Source organism: Lampris incognitus, chromosome 8 (genome assembly GCF_029633865.1).
Source record: "Lampris incognitus isolate fLamInc1 chromosome 8, fLamInc1.hap2, whole genome shotgun sequence".
Classification (NCBI taxonomy): Eukaryota; Metazoa; Chordata; class Actinopteri; order Lampriformes; family Lampridae; genus Lampris; species Lampris incognitus.
This window is the reverse complement of record NC_079218.1, coordinates 45,825,087-45,841,435: the sequence shown is the minus strand read 5'-3', so window position 1 is coordinate 45,841,435 and position 16,349 is coordinate 45,825,087. Positions and strand designations below refer to the sequence as shown.

The 16,349-nt window shown below is 49.4% G+C and overlaps 1 protein-coding gene across 2 annotated transcripts in view; it reads left to right on the top strand.

Annotated features, from left to right (window-relative positions):
* LOC130116481 (periostin-like) overlaps window positions 1–16,349 on the top strand; it is a 39,201-nt gene that overhangs the window by 5,370 nt on the left and 17,482 nt on the right. For both annotated transcript variants that reach the window (XM_056284389.1, XM_056284388.1), the window contains exons 3-13: window positions 8,249–8,313; window positions 8,728–8,885; window positions 10,171–10,335; window positions 10,546–10,692; window positions 11,720–11,861; window positions 12,691–12,903; window positions 13,507–13,641; window positions 13,974–14,122; window positions 14,532–14,668; window positions 15,418–15,548; window positions 15,661–15,791. In XM_056284389.1, the coding sequence (XP_056140364.1) occupies window positions 8,249–8,313; window positions 8,728–8,885; window positions 10,171–10,335; window positions 10,546–10,692; window positions 11,720–11,861; window positions 12,691–12,903; window positions 13,507–13,641; window positions 13,974–14,122; window positions 14,532–14,668; window positions 15,418–15,548; window positions 15,661–15,791 (1,573 nt within the window). The remainder of the gene's footprint in view (window positions 1–8,248; window positions 8,314–8,727; window positions 8,886–10,170; window positions 10,336–10,545; window positions 10,693–11,719; window positions 11,862–12,690; window positions 12,904–13,506; window positions 13,642–13,973; window positions 14,123–14,531; window positions 14,669–15,417; window positions 15,549–15,660; window positions 15,792–16,349) is intronic.

The following is a 16,349-nucleotide window of genomic DNA, read 5'->3' as shown; positions in this document are numbered from 1 at the left end:
CACAGAGGAGAGCGCCGCGAGAGAGAGAGAGAGGAAGACACACAGAGGAGAGCGAGAGAGAAAGAGAGAGAGAGAGAGAGAGACAGAGGAGAGCGAGAGAGAAAGAGAGAGAGAGAGAGAGAGACAGAGGAGAGCGAGAGAGAAAGAGAGAGAGAGAGGAAGACACACAGAGGAGAGCGCGAGAGAGAGAGAGAGAGAGAGAGAGAGAGAGAGAGAGAGAGAGAGAGAGAGAGAGAGAGAGAGAGAGAGAGAGAGGGAGAGAGAGAGAGAGAGAGAGAGAGGGAGAGAGAGAGAGAGAGAGAGAGAGAGAGAGAGAGAGAGAGAGAGAGAGAGAGAGGGAGACACACAGAGGAGAGCGAGAGAGAAAGAGAGAGAGAGAGAGACAGAGGAGAGCGAGAGAGAGAGAAAGAGAGAGGGAGAGGGAGAGGGAGACACACAGAGGAGAGAGAGAGAGAGACAGAGAGAGGAAGACACACACACAATTACTGTCAGCTGCTGTTCCAGTACTGTTCTGTTTCTACCAGTTCTACTTTTTCCTTTTTGTTTATTTTTGGTTCTCTGTTGGCCTGTTTTGCTGTCACGTGCTTTGCCAACACTGTAATTAATGCAGTCATGCCAATAAAATACCATTGAATCGAATTGAATCGAATTGAATTGAATTGAGAGAGACAGAGAGAGAGACACACACACACACACACACACACACACACACACACACACACACAGAGGGAGTCAGATGAGGGATAGGGAGTGAGGGAGACATACACAGAGGAAAGAGAGAGAGGGGGGAGGAGGGGGGTGGGGGGGTACAGGACAGTCTATTATGTATCCTGATGTGGGTTTATAATTCACGGCCAGGTGACCAAAGCTAGTTGACTTCGTGAAGACATCACGTCTGGTTAATTATTTGGCCGTGAGGCTGCCGCCATCATATAAATCCCTTTTTACCAAACTCTGATTCATGTCCAAAAGTTCATAAGGGGGACTATGTCTCACCGTGAACACTGAAAATGTCCCCGGTGTAGGTGAGGTTGCTGTATATCAGGAAAACTACCTCTATAAGCCTTTCCTAACTGTGTTCCCTTACCGCGTTTCCTATGAAACGTTTATTATAGACATGGAGAAATAGAAATATACTGTGATCTGAGTCTCGAACGCGATCCCTCCACAGATAGCTGAAATAAAATCAAAATCAACCAGATTTTTTTTTTCCCCCTGGCTTAGTCTCCCGACAGGAGAGAAAGTGAGAGAGAAAGTGGTACGATAAAGGAGGTGCCACCTCATAAACAGCTACCATCTCCAAACAGCACGATCTACTAATACGGCCTACACACTGACACATAACCTGTAAGTGACGCCGTGCTGGGGCTGAAATAAAACCAAGAAACTCTCCATCTCAAACTGAACAGTAGCTAATTCAGCTGAGAGGGAAAAGTCGTTTTTAAAGGTAAAGACCACAAGTATGACAGCCCTGCTTTTTCCTTTATTTGTTACTGTGTGTGTGTGTGTGTGTGTGTGTGTGTGTGTGTGTGTGTGTGTGTGTGTGTGTGTGTGTGTCTATTAGTCTTGATGCATGCTCAGTAATCCAGGTAAGAACATCAAAGAAGGTGGAATCGGCTCATCTGGATACAATGTTTACTGACGGATACATTTCGTCACTCGTCTAAGTGACCTCTTCAGTCTGAGTGATGAAACGTATCTGTCAGTAAACGTTGTATCCAGATGAGCTGTTCAACCTTCTCTGATCTGTCTGTCTGTGTGCGTGTGTGTGTGTGTGTGTGTGTGTGTGTCAATCTGTCTGTGTACATCTCTGTCTGTCTGTCTCTCTGTCTGTGCGTGTGTGTGTGGTGTCTATCTGTGTGTTTGTAATGACTGTCTGTCTATCTGTGTGTATGCGTGTCTGTCTCTCTGTGTCTGTCGATCTGTCTATCTGTCTCTGTGCCTGTCTATCTGTCTGTGTGTCTGTCTGTCTATCTGTCCATATGTCTGTGTGTCTGTCTGTCTGTCTATCTGTCCATATGTCTGTGTGTCTGGTCTGTCTGTCTATCTGTGTGTATGCGTGTCTGTCTCTCTGTGTCTGTCGATATGTCTATCTGTCTCTGTACCTGTCTATCTGTCCATGTGTCTGTCTGTCCATGTGTCTGTCTGTCTGTCTGTCTGTTTGTGTCCATCTGTCTGTGTGTGTGTGTCTGTCTATCTGTCCATTTGTCTGTGTGTGTGTGTGTGTGTTTGTCTATCTGTCCATTTGTCTGTCTGTCTGTGTGTGTGTCTGTCTATCTGTCCATTTGTCTGTGTGTGTGTGTGTGTGTGTGTGTGTTTGCCTGTGTCTCCATCTGTCTGACTGTCAATGTGTCTGTGTGTCTGTCTCTCTGTGTGTCTGTCCATCTGTGTGTCTGTGTGTGTGTGTGTGTGTGTGTGTCGCTGTATCTGACAGTGCAGCCATTGTTCGGCGGCAGCGGAGGAAATCCACCCAGCTGTGTGGATGTCGGCGCTGGATTTGCCGTCGATGAGAGATTAGGAAACGGTGATGTAGACGTGGGGGTGCCGGGACATTCCACTGGGCGAGGAAGGCCGGTGTGTCAACTGGACTCCCCGCCCACACGCATTACATCACAGCTACTTCAGCTGTGACCCCGAGTACAAAGAAGCAACGGCAAAACATGCCGTGAAATCCCCCGGTGCCTGGTGTAAATCTCTGGGTAATATAAGCAGAGATGGATTCCGGTGGCTGAAAGGCCTCCGTCGTTAGTAACCCCCCCACCCCACCTCCCCCCCTCCATCCCCGCCGGTCCTTTATGACTCAAGTCATGGTGTACGTGTGTTGTGGCTGGTTATTATCTGCGCGGAGCTTGAACGGCACTACGGGGAGGACTTATAATGCCTTGGCTTGTGCTAAGTGCTCTCCGACTGAGCTGCAGGCAATGCTAGGTGGAAGCAATTAGCCTCACAGGGAGTTACTGTAAGTCAAGGCCGCAGCAAGGTGGAGGGGGCGGGGGGGGGGGGCAGATTGAACAGATCTACTGGTAGCTAGCTTGCAGTTGAACATACGCGTTATATGTATACAGTTATATCTTAAACAGCCCACTTGCAATAGTGTAATTGGTAAAAAAAATAAATAAATAAAGTAAATTAACAAGTGTGCTGCTCCTGCGTGTTTATATGGAAGGAGAACGGTCTCCAGAGCATCCCGCAGGAAACTGACATCAAACATTAAAGCGGGCTGAAATCCATGGTGACTGCTGCTTGCACAACAGGAAGAGCTATCTGATGATAGCGCACGCACACACACACACACACACACACACTGTGCAGAACTGTGTGTGTGTGTGTGTGTTTACAGTTCTGCCCATCTGGAAGCCACACTGGGCTGGCTCACGCGGTGACGCTGCCAAAGGCCTGGCTGTACTGCGCTGGCTGGGTCCACCTCTGGTCCGTACTCCATCTATTATGCTGTCAGAAGAGGCTGCGGGAGCAATGATCTCATATTTGCTTGACAGCCCGCAATTCACGCCTGTTTATGCACTTTAAAACACACATAAGCGGCGAGGCGACACATGATTGCTCTATAAGCAACATAATTGTAGCTGTGTGCACCCGTTATGGAAATTCACAACCGGCCCATTCACACACGGGGGGAAAGAAAACAACACAAGCAAATGGTGGTACAATGGAATTTGGAAAAATATAATAATAATCAGGACCGTTGTGGTGAAGAGGGAGCTGAGCCGGGAGGCAAAGCTCTCGATTCACCAGTCAATCTTCGTTCCAGCCCTCACCTACGGTCGCGAGCTTTGGGTAGTGACCGAAAGGGTGAGATCGCGGATACAAGCGGCTGAGATGAGTTTCCTCCTTAGGGTGTCTGGGCTCAGGTTAGAGATAAGGTGAGGAGCCCGGACATCCGGAGGGAGCTCGGAGTAGAGCCGCCGCTCCCCCACCTCGAAAAGAGCCAGTTGAGGTGGTTCGGGCATCTGATTAGGACGCCTCCCGGGCGCCTTCCTTTGGAGGTTTTCCGGGCACGTCCAACTGGGAGGAGACCCAGAAGTTGCTGGAGGGACTACATGCCCAATCTGGCCTGGGAACGCCTTGGGATCCCCCAGGAGGAGCTGGAGGGCGTTGCTGGGGAGAGGGACGTCTGGAGTGCCCTACTTAGCTTGCTGCCACCGCGACCCGACCCCGGGGAAGTGGCTGATGATGAGATGAGATGAGATGAGATGAGATGAGATGAGATGAGATGAAAATAATCAGGTGATAGAGAAGAAATTACTTCCTAATTGACTTTGGGAGTCTTTCTTTCATCCTCATAAACCACTGACATTATTTATTTATTTATTTATTTATTTATTTTAGTCTGTGTCTGTAAGGCAAACAAAAAGTGGCTGGTTCGGATGTAAACCTGAAGCCCGCTGAGACGGCCCACAGCTCATGTAGGCCTGTGGATCGGTGTGTTAGCCCCAACCCTCCAGGTCACTACTTTGGACTTGGTCCGTAAGGTCAGGCAGTGTGGATGTGGGGTTTCTCTGGTGGATCTGTGAAGGGTCTCATGTTTCGAGTGCGTCTTGTGAGACTCGGTGTTGACACGACATCGTCACTGATCATATCGAGCTCCATTTTTGTTAACTCTGGCAAGGGAGTTAATCCCACCCTCATAAAAACCGATGTATGGCGATACGTACGACAGCATGTCCTATAGGGATGTAGTCTGACCTGCTGCGAAGCCCTTGGCAGTGTGAAGGCCATACAGCAGGTCGACTGCAGGGCTCTATCGGCGGGCTCGGTGTTATGTCGGAGTCTCTTCTTCCTGCCAAGAAGTTTATTCTTCTTGACTTGTTGTCTTTCCTAAATCTACAGTTATTTCCCCTTTAAACGTGGATCTGATAAAAGCAGCAAAAGGGTCCATTGTATTCCACTGTGTTTTTACTGGCCTCTTCCTCAACAACGCGGCAGAATGCCACAGTGAAGGAGACCGGGTCTTCCTGGCTGAGGGGGAGGGTACAGTTCTGAGCAGACCTCCGCTTGAGGTATAACTGTAATGCTGAACCCTAAGCCTAACGCTTGGCCCTTGGGTTCGAATGCCTTGGATACGTACACGGCAGCCTTGCATTACTTTCCACGTAGCTTTTTGGGTGTGCACTTTCAGAGCCGATTAGCGCGAATGGTGAGCGAAGATTTCTGTCTCTGGGTCTGTTCGCCGATGTGGTCGGGACACCATGCGTCACAGGGGGCTGGCTGGGAGAGCTGGCGTTGGATCGGCTGGAGGGAGCCTGGTCTGCTGCATCCTGTGGGCCCAGGGACCGCGGCCCCTGCCTGGAGCCGAGGGCGGGCTGACAGGGCGCGGAAGCGGGGCAGGCTAAGCTAACTGCTAGCCCACGCAGACCGGCAGTTCCACCAGTCATCCTGGCTGGCGCTCGTTCTCCTGGACAGGGATTTGTTTTTCCTTTTAGCTTGGATATGTGTGTTAGCTTGGATATGTGTGTTAGCTTGGATATGTGTGTTAGCTTGGATATGTGTGTTCTTGTAGTTTCTGGAGGAGTTATTGTCTTTGTGTTGCACTGCTGTGGGCTGGGGGCGGGGGGGACGATATTTCGTTTCATTTCCTGTGCACGAGTGCATGAGATGAAACGACAAATAAAGTGGTCCTGATTCCTGATCCCTGATCTTCTCAGCAAGATCAGCACGAGAGGCCTCGACCTCGGTCCTGTCCGCTGGTCTCTTGGTTCTGTGCTCAGGCCGGTAGAACAGTCTTTTCTAAAACGACCTGATCAAGGCGTTTGCGATAACTTCGAAAAAAAATAAACGCCCCTTGCAGGTGTTGGGACTTCGAGGACTCACTGGAGGTTGTGATTCGTTCAGTGGCGCCCCCAGAACGTTTTCATGGGGGGGGGCAAATGGGGCCACTGAAAATCTTGGGGGGGGCACACCACGAACAGCACCTAATGTAAAATATCAGATAGAAGCATATTATGCATAATCAGGCTCGTGGCTGGGGGGGGGGCTAAGGATAGTATCAGGGTGGCCGTGGCCACCCCTGGGGGGCGCCACTGGATTCGTTTTCTACAGTCAGGATGCTGTTTCATCGACCTGACGTTTGTTTCAGTGGCTGGTCAGCTGATGTTTTTGGTTTGATGGATTTTGGCGGTGATCGTCCTTGCTGCACTCCAGCACGTCACAATATTCTTCACCTTTCTTTTCTAGCCCACCCCCCCACCCCCCCAGTTATCGCTGGAGTTTTATTGGCATTACATAAGATATCATAAGGTAATGGTGTTGGCTGAATCACGCGGCCTGGGCTCATTAAATATTGCTCTGAAAAGTTTTTCCGTCCACCTCTTCAGCCTTTCTGGTTAGCGTCCCACTTGCGCCTGTGTTTGGTATTGGGAGAGTTTGGACGTTTCCTCAACTTGTTCTTTTTCACCCCGTCCGTCCTGATAAACTGCTTCCATGTGTTGGCGTTGGGGGAAAAAAAGCTGTGGTATGAACTTCGTCTTCTCCTTTGCGTCGCTTATGCTGGAATCGCCGGTTCGAATCCCCCGTCTTACCTCCGGCTGGGTAGGGCGTCCCTACAGACCCAACTGGCCGTGTTTGCGGATGGGAAGCCGGGTGTGAGGACGTGTCTGCTGCACTAGCGCCTCCTCTGGTTGGTCGGGGTACCTGTTCGGGGGGGGAGGGTAGTGTGATAGTCCTCACTTTAGATGAGGTCATGCAAAATACTGAACTAACAACCTAGTAACTACCTGAATCAATCATGAATTGCAGTATTAATAAGTATTTATAACACATCTATTACCACTCCCTGGTGCATGAGATGAATTCAGTGGTTATTAATACTTAACTAACGCTTCAAGTGGGTTTATACGTGTTTTGGTTGTTCGTTGTTCGAGTGCAATGTTTCTGGTTATCTGTAGTGTGATCCAGGAATACCCCCCTCCCCCCATCTCTCCCTCTATCGCTCTCTCCACCTCAACCTGTTCTCCCTCTCTCACATTCTTCCCCACCGTCGTGACGTCATCACTCCGCTGCTCCTAAGCAGCCGTTGCACCGCAAACACGTGACGGTGGAAAACGGTGACCATGTGGTCGCCCAGAGTCCTCACGAGATGCTGGCGCTGAGGGACGACCACCCTCCTTAATGGTTACCCAGACCTAACCCTTACCTGAACCTAACCAGGGGCCGGGAGGACCTCGAGGTGTCTCCCAGTCCACAGCTGGCCTCTCCTAGACTCCAGCCTTTCCATAAATTGGGCGTAGATTCTGGATGAACGCAGCAGTTATTTCTCCAAGACCTCGTGCCTACCTACAGTAGACCTCGTGCCTACCTGCCCTGTGATTTTATCTATTTTAAATAGTGCATTTATACCCCTTCAAATTATGTTTATAGCTCTAAACCAAATTGAATTTCATTATTTCATTACAGCTGTATGCATTTTTATCCTGCCATCAGCACAATATATCTGGCCCTCACAGCATAGTTCACGTTTTAAATGAATGTATACCTCTCCAAACAATATTTATACCTCTCCAAATAATATTATACCTCTCCAAATAATATTATACCTCTCCAAATAATACTTATACCTCTCCAAATAATATATATACCTCTCCAAATAATACTTATACCTCTCCAAATAATAACTATACCTCTCCAAATAATATCTATACCTCTCCAAATAAATTTATACCTCTCCAAATAATATATATATACCTCTCCAAATAATACTTATACCTCTCCAAATAATATCTATACCTCTCCAAATAATATCTATACCTCTCCAAATAATATTTATACCTCTCCAAATAATACGTATACCTCTGCAAATAATATCTATGCCTCTGCAAATAATATCTATACCTCTCCAAATAATACTTATACCTCTCCAAATAATATCTATACCTCTCCAAATAATATTTACCACTGTGTGCAGTTTCACTACATACATCTATAACCTCTCATTAGCACAAACTGTCTGGCTCTAACTGACATAGTAGCCATTTGGTATAGAAATATGCCTTATTTTCCATTTTACAGAGCTCACCTAATGTAGCTTATTATAGGAAATATAAAATAAAATTTCTTGGCTAATTATAATGTAATTTATACACCTCCGTTAGCCCTTATATACTACTTTACACGTTTACAAATACTTTATGTCATTAATTACCTCTGTGTGTGTGTGTGTGTGTGTGTGTGTGTGTGTGTGTGTGTGTGTGTGTGTGTGTGTGTGTGTGTGTGTGTGTGTGTGTTTTCCCGGCAGGATGGTGCTGTATGAGTGCTGTCCGGGCTATATGAAGCTGGAGGGTAATAAGGGGTGCCCTGCAGGTAGGTGGCTCGAGTACCCTCGTTATCCAACACACACACACACACACACACACACACACACACACACCCTGCAGCTTGTGAACAACAAGCTGCAGGGTGCGGGATTTAGTCACATGCAACTCAACGTTCAGTTCTGTCCTCCAGAGTTGTAATCAGAACCGGTGTTTATTGTTGAATGGGCCTTTCTTTCATCGTCACTTGTTTATTTGGGGGAGGGATACACAAACCATCCTAATAACAAGGATGGCCGGGCGGTGGGTTCAGCGAGAAGCCACATCTTGAGCTGGTTGTACAGAACGTGACTTGAGTTCAGCCCAGATGTTAGTCACGTTAGAGCTCAGATCTCCCCCCTCCCCCGCCCCGCCCCGCCCCGCCCCCCGGTGTGACCACTTCCTGTGTGCGCTTCCCTTCCAGTGGCTCCCATTGACAGCGTGTACGGCACCCTGGGACTGGTGAAGGCCACCGTCACCCAGCACCATGCCGACATCTCCAAGCTGAGGGAGGAGATCGAAGGCAAAGGCTCCTTCACCATGTTTGCGCCCAGCAACGAAGCCTGGAAACAGCTCGACCCCGTGAGTATAGCAGAGGCACTTCCGGCCGCCCGTTTTACCACCGGGCTGCTGGCGGAAGATGGCGGCGCTCGCCGTGCCGGGCAGCGAAGCCGGCCGGTGGAAGCAGCTTTGACAGCGTATTTTGAAGAAGATCCGCCAATCACACGATGAGAGTCACGCGGCCGCAGCACTGACATTTAACGCGTCGCGTGCAGCTAATGATTGACGGTGTTGTTGAGATGGGGAAACACCCTTTACCATGAAAGTCATACTTTGGACAAAACCTGTACACAGGTCTCAGAATGTGCTCAGGTGGCGTGGCGGTCTATTCCGTTGCCTAGCAACACGGGGATCACCGGTTCGAATCCCCGTGTTACTTCCGGCTTGGTCGGGCGTCCCTACACACACAATTGGCCGTGTCTGCGGGTGGGAAGCCGGATGTGGGTATGTGTCCTGGTCGCTGCACTAGCGCCTCCTCTGGTCGGTCGGGGGGTACCTGTTCGGGGGGGGGAGGGGGAACTGGGGGGGAATAGCGTGATCCTCCCACGCGCTACGTCCCCCTGGGGAAACTCCTCACTGTCAGGTGAAAAGAAGCGGTTGGCGACTCCACATGTATCGGAGGAGGCACGTGGTAGTCTGCAGCCCTCCCCGGATCGGCAGAGGGGGGTGGGGCAGCGACAGGGACGGCTGGGAAGAGTGGGGTAACTGGCCAAATGTGATTTGGGGGGGGGGTCTACAGGGGAAAAACGTGAGAAATGTGATATACTTGATTTCTGGTTGAAAAAGAGTTGTTGGTCAAGAACTTCCAGCCCCATTAGCGTTTCCAAGTTGGCCCCCGATGGAGCCGGTTTCTCCCTAGAGAGGCTTCGAGTGTAGTCTGCTGTAAAATACTGGGTGGGGTCAGGGGCGGATCTACAGGGTGGCAAGGGGTGGCAGCTGCCACCTCTGGGACACAATCTTGCCACCCCTGTTGCCACCCCATTTATAAATCAGATAATATGTTTTTAAAGTATATTTTATGTACATGCATGGTGAAGGTCAATGAGAGCCGCACCAAACTCATCTCGAACAGAAGTCGCCGATTTAGAATCCCCCTCCCCCTCACAGGCGCGGATCTACAGGGTGGCAGCTGCCACCTCTGGGACACAGTCTTGCCACCCCTTTGCCACCCCCGGAAAAAATCTATAGATCCACTACTGGGTAGGGTGTAAAAGGCAAATACCATATTCAACAACAAACAATGGCTGTCGCTTCTCAGACGGCTTTCAACTCTTCTTTTTTTTTTTTTTTTTATTTATTTCTCCAGACGGTTCGAGCCGCGCTGGTGAGCAACGTGAACATCGAGCTCTACAACGCTCTTCACCACCACATGTTGAACCGTCGTCTTCTGACCAAGGACCTGAAGAACGACATGGAGGTCACCTCTATGTACAATGGTCTCGGGCTACACATCAACCACTACTCCAATGGGGTAAGTAAGTCTGCTGGTGAACGTCAAGGCAGCTGCGACTGCATGGGAACGTCACAACTGTACGTATGCCCATGAATGGCTTATTGTCCCCTTGGGTGCTTAAAATCCTTAACTGGTGAGCACTAACTGCTAATTTGTTGTGCAATGATTATGGGGTACAATGTCCACCTTGCCTCCTACCATATTCAACCTGTTTCTTTCTTTGCAAAGATCGTGACGGTGAACTGTGCAAGGATCATCCACGCCAACCAGGTGGCCACCAACGGGGTGGTGCACGTCATCGACAGAGTGATCAGCACTGTGGGCAATACCATCAGGGACGTCCTGGAGGTGGATGACGATTTGTCCACGTTCAGCGTACGTAAAGTGCAGAGTGCTGCTCCGAAGGGAGCAGAACTGCGAAGCCGTCAAATCAAGCACCAGCCACAGACTAATGCACGACCGGAATTCAACTCGAGTTGTCACAGCAGCAGTCGCTGTGACAACTCGAGTTGTCACAGCAGCAGTCGCTGTGACATTGTGTACAGTTATAAAGAACGACGGACTTGAGGCAGATTTGTAATTTGTGATATTGGGCTATACAACTAAAATTGACTTGACTTGACCGGGATTTCACTCCTACCTAAAACGACCATGGGCGGTCAAAATGACCGCCCGGTTTTCAAACTCTATATTCTGTCAAGATAAATACCCAGTTGAGATATGAACGCGTCGCATGTGTTAGCATGTCTGTTAAGAAACGACTGACACCAAAATTTACATTTTAACAACTTTAATACTGTTCTTCAACAATTTTAAATGGCCGCTGTCCAAGCCTGTACATAATGCAACGCCTCGCTGGTAGTCATGGTTCGTCTGTAGCCAGACGTGTTGGAAATAATCAGAAATCAAGTTTAGGCCATGACTCTGCACTGGAGGACGCTAGTGTGTTTCTAGGACAGAGCAATGAACGTCGCGAAGGAAATGACGCGGCCAACACGCGTCATAAACAGTGACATGACGTGCACATTACTAGCGGTCATTTTGACCGCTCATGGTCGTTTTAGGTAGCTCTTATCGTCCCTTTTTTATGCAATTGATTTAAAACTCATTTTAATGCAAACATATGCAACTTTAGGAGATTTCAGTGAGCGGCAGGTCTGTATCTTTTTTCTTTTTTTTTCCCCACAACGTTATTAAACTTTGAAAATCAAAAACCGTCAAAATGATGGACCTGGCCGTTCTAGTGTTTAGGTACATTGCACAACTGGAAAAGTGTCACATAATGTTAGATGTACTAGTGGTTCATTTCTGCATCCTCACTTCTGCTGCTGCTCATTTTGTCATCAGTGGCCAGCTCGTGTAAAGTTATATACGTGATGCACCCCCCTGTCTTGTCTCTCAGGCTGTAGCTTCGGCCTCCGGTGTGATGGCGAGGCTGAGCATGCCCGGTCGATACACCCTGTTTGTCCCTACAAACGCAGCTTTTGAAAAACTGGGCTCGGGCTATCTGGAGCGTATCATGCAAGACAAGGCTGTCATTCAAGGTACTGTAACAAGGCCCACTCATGACTACAAATGGTAAAACTATAAGACGCCCTGCAAATGTGTCATACCCAACCATCAAGTTCAGCCAAGACGATCTGTCCCCCGGGGCACAAATATAAAGAGACCATTTAAAGGAATTTAAAGCCCGGAAGATTCTCGGATATGCACACTTTGGAGCACGTACAGAGAAACACGCTTACACAATGTTATCTGCTTGTTGGCTGAGTCGCTGGTCAGCAGGGTGATGTGGTGGTGTGTGGTCAGTTTGCGGTGTCCTGCGTAGGCGGCTAAGAACACAGCACAACCTCAGAAGGATTCTCAGACAATTGACAAACAGAGTTTCTGACTGGCCGTGTAGGAACGACGTCCAAAGTCAAGAGGGTCTGGAGCCAGTTGCTCTGTCGCTAAAGGGGAAAGTTTAGTCCACAGAGTGGGTTGAGTTTTTGTGGGTTTGGGAATGTTATCAGAGTTGTAATTAAGTCTGCATGGGATCTGCTTCTGCCAGCCAGCTCTCCTTGCCTAGTTTGACAGTTGGACTCAGTTGGAGGTGTAATCCCATATCCAAATGTTGATAGAACTGCCTAAATAGTTCCCAGAAGAAAAAAGGAGGTTAGATTGTGTGTGTGTGTGTGTGTGTGTGTGTGTGTGCGCGTTGGGGTGTAGACTGTAGCCGCACGATAACGAGAATGACTACAGACAAACCATAAATGGTTTTCAAAAGCATGGAATCTGATCTGCTATGTTCTCTCCCTCCCTTCCTCTATTCTTTGTATTCTCACTTCCCAACCATCCCTCTGCCTTTTTTGCCCCCCCCCCCTCTTACCTCAGCCCTGGCAAACTACCACTTGCTGAACAGTGTCCAGTGCTCGGAGGCCATCATGGCGGGGTCTGTGTACGAGACGGCAGAAGGCAGCACGATAGAGATCGGCTGTGACGGGGACAGCCTTACAGTCAACGGCATCAAGATGGTGCTGAAGAAGGACATCGTCACCACCAACGGAGTCATCCATCTCATAGACCAGGTCCTGGTCCCCAATAAGGGTAAGACACCTTATTGTCTCTGAAGCTGAAAAATATCATCTGATAACACAATAGTCATAATCGGTGTCCGGGTAGCGTGGCGGTCTATTCCGTTGCCTACCAACCACGGAGATCGCCGGTTCGAATCCCCGTGTTACCCTCCGGCTTGGTCAGGCGTCCCTACAGACACAACTGGCCGTGTCTGCGGGTGGGAAGCCGGATGTGGGTTTGTGTCCTGGTCACTGCACTAGCGCCTCCTCTGGTCAGTCGGGGCGCCTGTTCAGGGGGGGAAGAGGAACTGGGGGGAATAGCGTGATCCTCCCACGCACTACGTCCCCCTGGCGAAACTCCTCACTGTCAGGTGAAAAGAAGCGGCTGGCGACTCCACATGTATCGGAGGAGGCATGGAGTAGTCTGCAGCCCTCCCCGGGTCAGCAGAGGGGGTGGAGCAGCGACCGGGACGGCTCAGAAGAGTGGGGTAATTGGCCAAGTAAAATTGGGGAGAAAAAGGGGGGGGGGGGGGAGAAAGAAGAGAATCCTGACTTTCGGTGGTGGTTGTTGAACTGTGTGGTTGTATCTGTTTCTGTCATCCTCCACGTCTCTTCGCCCACTTCTCCTAACCAGCCAAGGAGGTGCTGGAGCTGGTGGGAGAGTCCCAGAGCACTTTCAGTGACATGGTCTCGGAGCTGGGCTTGTCAGCCCTCTTGGGACCACAGACAGAGTACACACTGCTGGCTCCGCTCAACACCGCCTTCACCGGTGGGTTCACGCAACAATACACTAACATACTACAAACCTAAGTTGTGCATGATTTCTGTAATATGATTAGACTAATAGATTAGCACACAAGAAATTATGTATCACGGTTAATGAATGACAGGAGACGAGATGTGATGTGATAAGATAAGATGCGGTGTGATAAGATGCGATAAGAGAAGATGTGATAAGATGCGATAAGATGTGATAACACAAGATAAGGTTACCTTTATCAATCTCATTATTTCCATTATATTGATGATTGGATGGTTATTGGAAGGGTCACCTCATTACGTTCCATGGAAGATGTATACCTTCCCCTTTTGTGTGGTCAGACAAGGTCATGTTGACAGACCAGAGCCTCCTGAGGGTCATCCTAGAGAACCACATCCTGAAGCTGAAAGTCACGTTGGGTGAACTCTACAACGGACAGCTACTGGAAACTCTGGCTGGCAAACTGCTCAGAGTTTTCATTTACCGAACCGTGAGTTGCTGTGTGTGTCTGTGCCTGTGTGTGTATGCCTGAATGTCTGTTGATGTGACAGTCATAGACTGCAACCGAAGAAAAGGAAGTTGATTAGAAAATGATGGTGACTGGTAGACTGAGGAGCGGATGGACGTCCGCACTGTAAATCTGGAAGCCATTATGAAGCTTGTTGCACCGTGTTAACACAATTCTGCTGCATTTCAAGTGTAAGCAAATACAATGACTCTGCTAATTAGTCCAGCGCTTGGCAGACGCGCTCGGTTTCTCTCTCTGCTTTTTTGGGGGATGGGGGGGGGGTGCTGGATGATCAGCTGGCTTTTATTTCTGCCAACTTCCTTCTGTTAGATCCCCTTGATCATAGTCACAACAATAGTTAGCAGACGTGTGAATGTGTTCTCTTGCCCAGGCCGTGTGCATTGAAAATGCCTGTATGGTGCGTGGCAGCAAGGAGGGAAGCAATGGCATGCTGCATCTCATGAAGTCCCTCATCAAACCGGCCCAGAGCAGCATCTACGAGATTCTGATCGCAGATGGACGCTTCAAGTAAGGACACATTTTATGTTTTCATTGTGATTATGTTTTCGTTGACATTATTTGATATTCTTTCCTGTCCGTCGGCAATATTCACATTTAATCTGGGGCCTCCGGGTAGCGTAGCGGTCTATTCTGTTGCCCACTCACATGGGGATCCCCATTCGAATCCCCATGTTACTTCCGGCTTGGCCGGGCGTCCCTATACAGACAATTAGTCGTGTCTGCGGGTGGGGATCCGGATGTGGGTATGTGTCCTGGTCGCTGCACTAGCACCTCCTCTGGTCGGTCAGGGCACCTGTGGGGGTGGGGGTGGGGGGGATTAGCGTGATCCTCCCACATGCTACGTCCCCCTGGGGAAACTCCTCACTGCCAGGTGAAAAGAAGCGGCTGGCGACTCCACATGTATGGGAGGAGGCATGTGGTAGTCTGCAGCCCTCCCCGGATCGGCAGAGGGGGTGGAGCAGCGACCGGGACGGCTCGGAAGAGTGGGGTAATTGGCCAGATTCAACTGGAGAGAAAAGGGGGGGGGGGGGACATTTAATCTTTGAATTATTGTTGTCAAGGCATGTACTTGTTCCTGTCTTTCTTCCCCTGGATTGCTTTGTGTTCCCTTTAGATATGCAGCCTCATATGGTTATCACACCATACATGCCTTTTTTACTTTGCTGACTGCGAAGCAACTGGTGACGTCACTCTTTTAAGAGGTATTGTGGCCCCCATTTATGACGACGAACTGTCTGTATCCTCTCCAATGGTAGGATCTTCCTGTCCCTGATGGAGAGCGCAGGTCTCACCGACCTGCTCAAACAGGAGGGCTCCTACACCGTCTTTGCCCCGACAGACGACGCCTTCGTGGACCTTAATGAAGAGGACTTCGCCCTGCTCACCAGTCAGTACTCCGTTTGAACCGTCGGCGAATTGCGTCATTTTCCCAATTCCCCTGCAGTGAGAAGGAAGTGGGGGGGGGGGGTCCACGTCACGCCTTCTCTTGTCATTGCCAGGTGACGTGAATGCTTTGAGGAACATTCTGCTGTACCACTTCAGCAACGGCATCTTCATCAACGATGGGCTGGAGGGAGGAGTCACCAATCTACTCAAGACCATCCAGGGACACAACCTGCAAGTGCTGTCTGTACGTACTGCCAGCCGTCCTTTGTGTCTGTGGACGAAGGAAAGGAAGCCCTTTCAGGCTTTTGTGTGTGTGTGTTTCTGTGTGTGTGTGTGTGTGTGTGCTTGTCTATATTTTTGTGTGCATGCACCACTTTTGTGTACGTGTGACTTCCCGCATCTGCTTGTTTGTTTTCAAGCCCATCCCGATGGGGAGTTAACTAAATGTGGTCCTCTGGGATGAACTGGGGAAGGAAGCGTTGCTCTTGTTTATCCATCGACACCATTAAAAGCGAGGGGAGACTCCCCCACCCACCCCCACCCCACCCCCCTACCCCTTTAAATCTCTACTGGGTCCAGAGTTACTCTGTTTCATGCAGTGTGCTTGCGCAGGTCTGGAAAGTCTGGGAATTATGAATTGCTGTTTTCCAGACCCGGATAGATATGGCAATTTGGGCTGAAAGTCTTGAAAAAGTCCGGAAGTTTTTGCTCATACATAAGAAAAGGTTGACAATGTGCAGAAAATATAGACAATGGATTGAAAAGAAAAGACAAGAAACGCACGTGCCTCGTCATCAAAAAC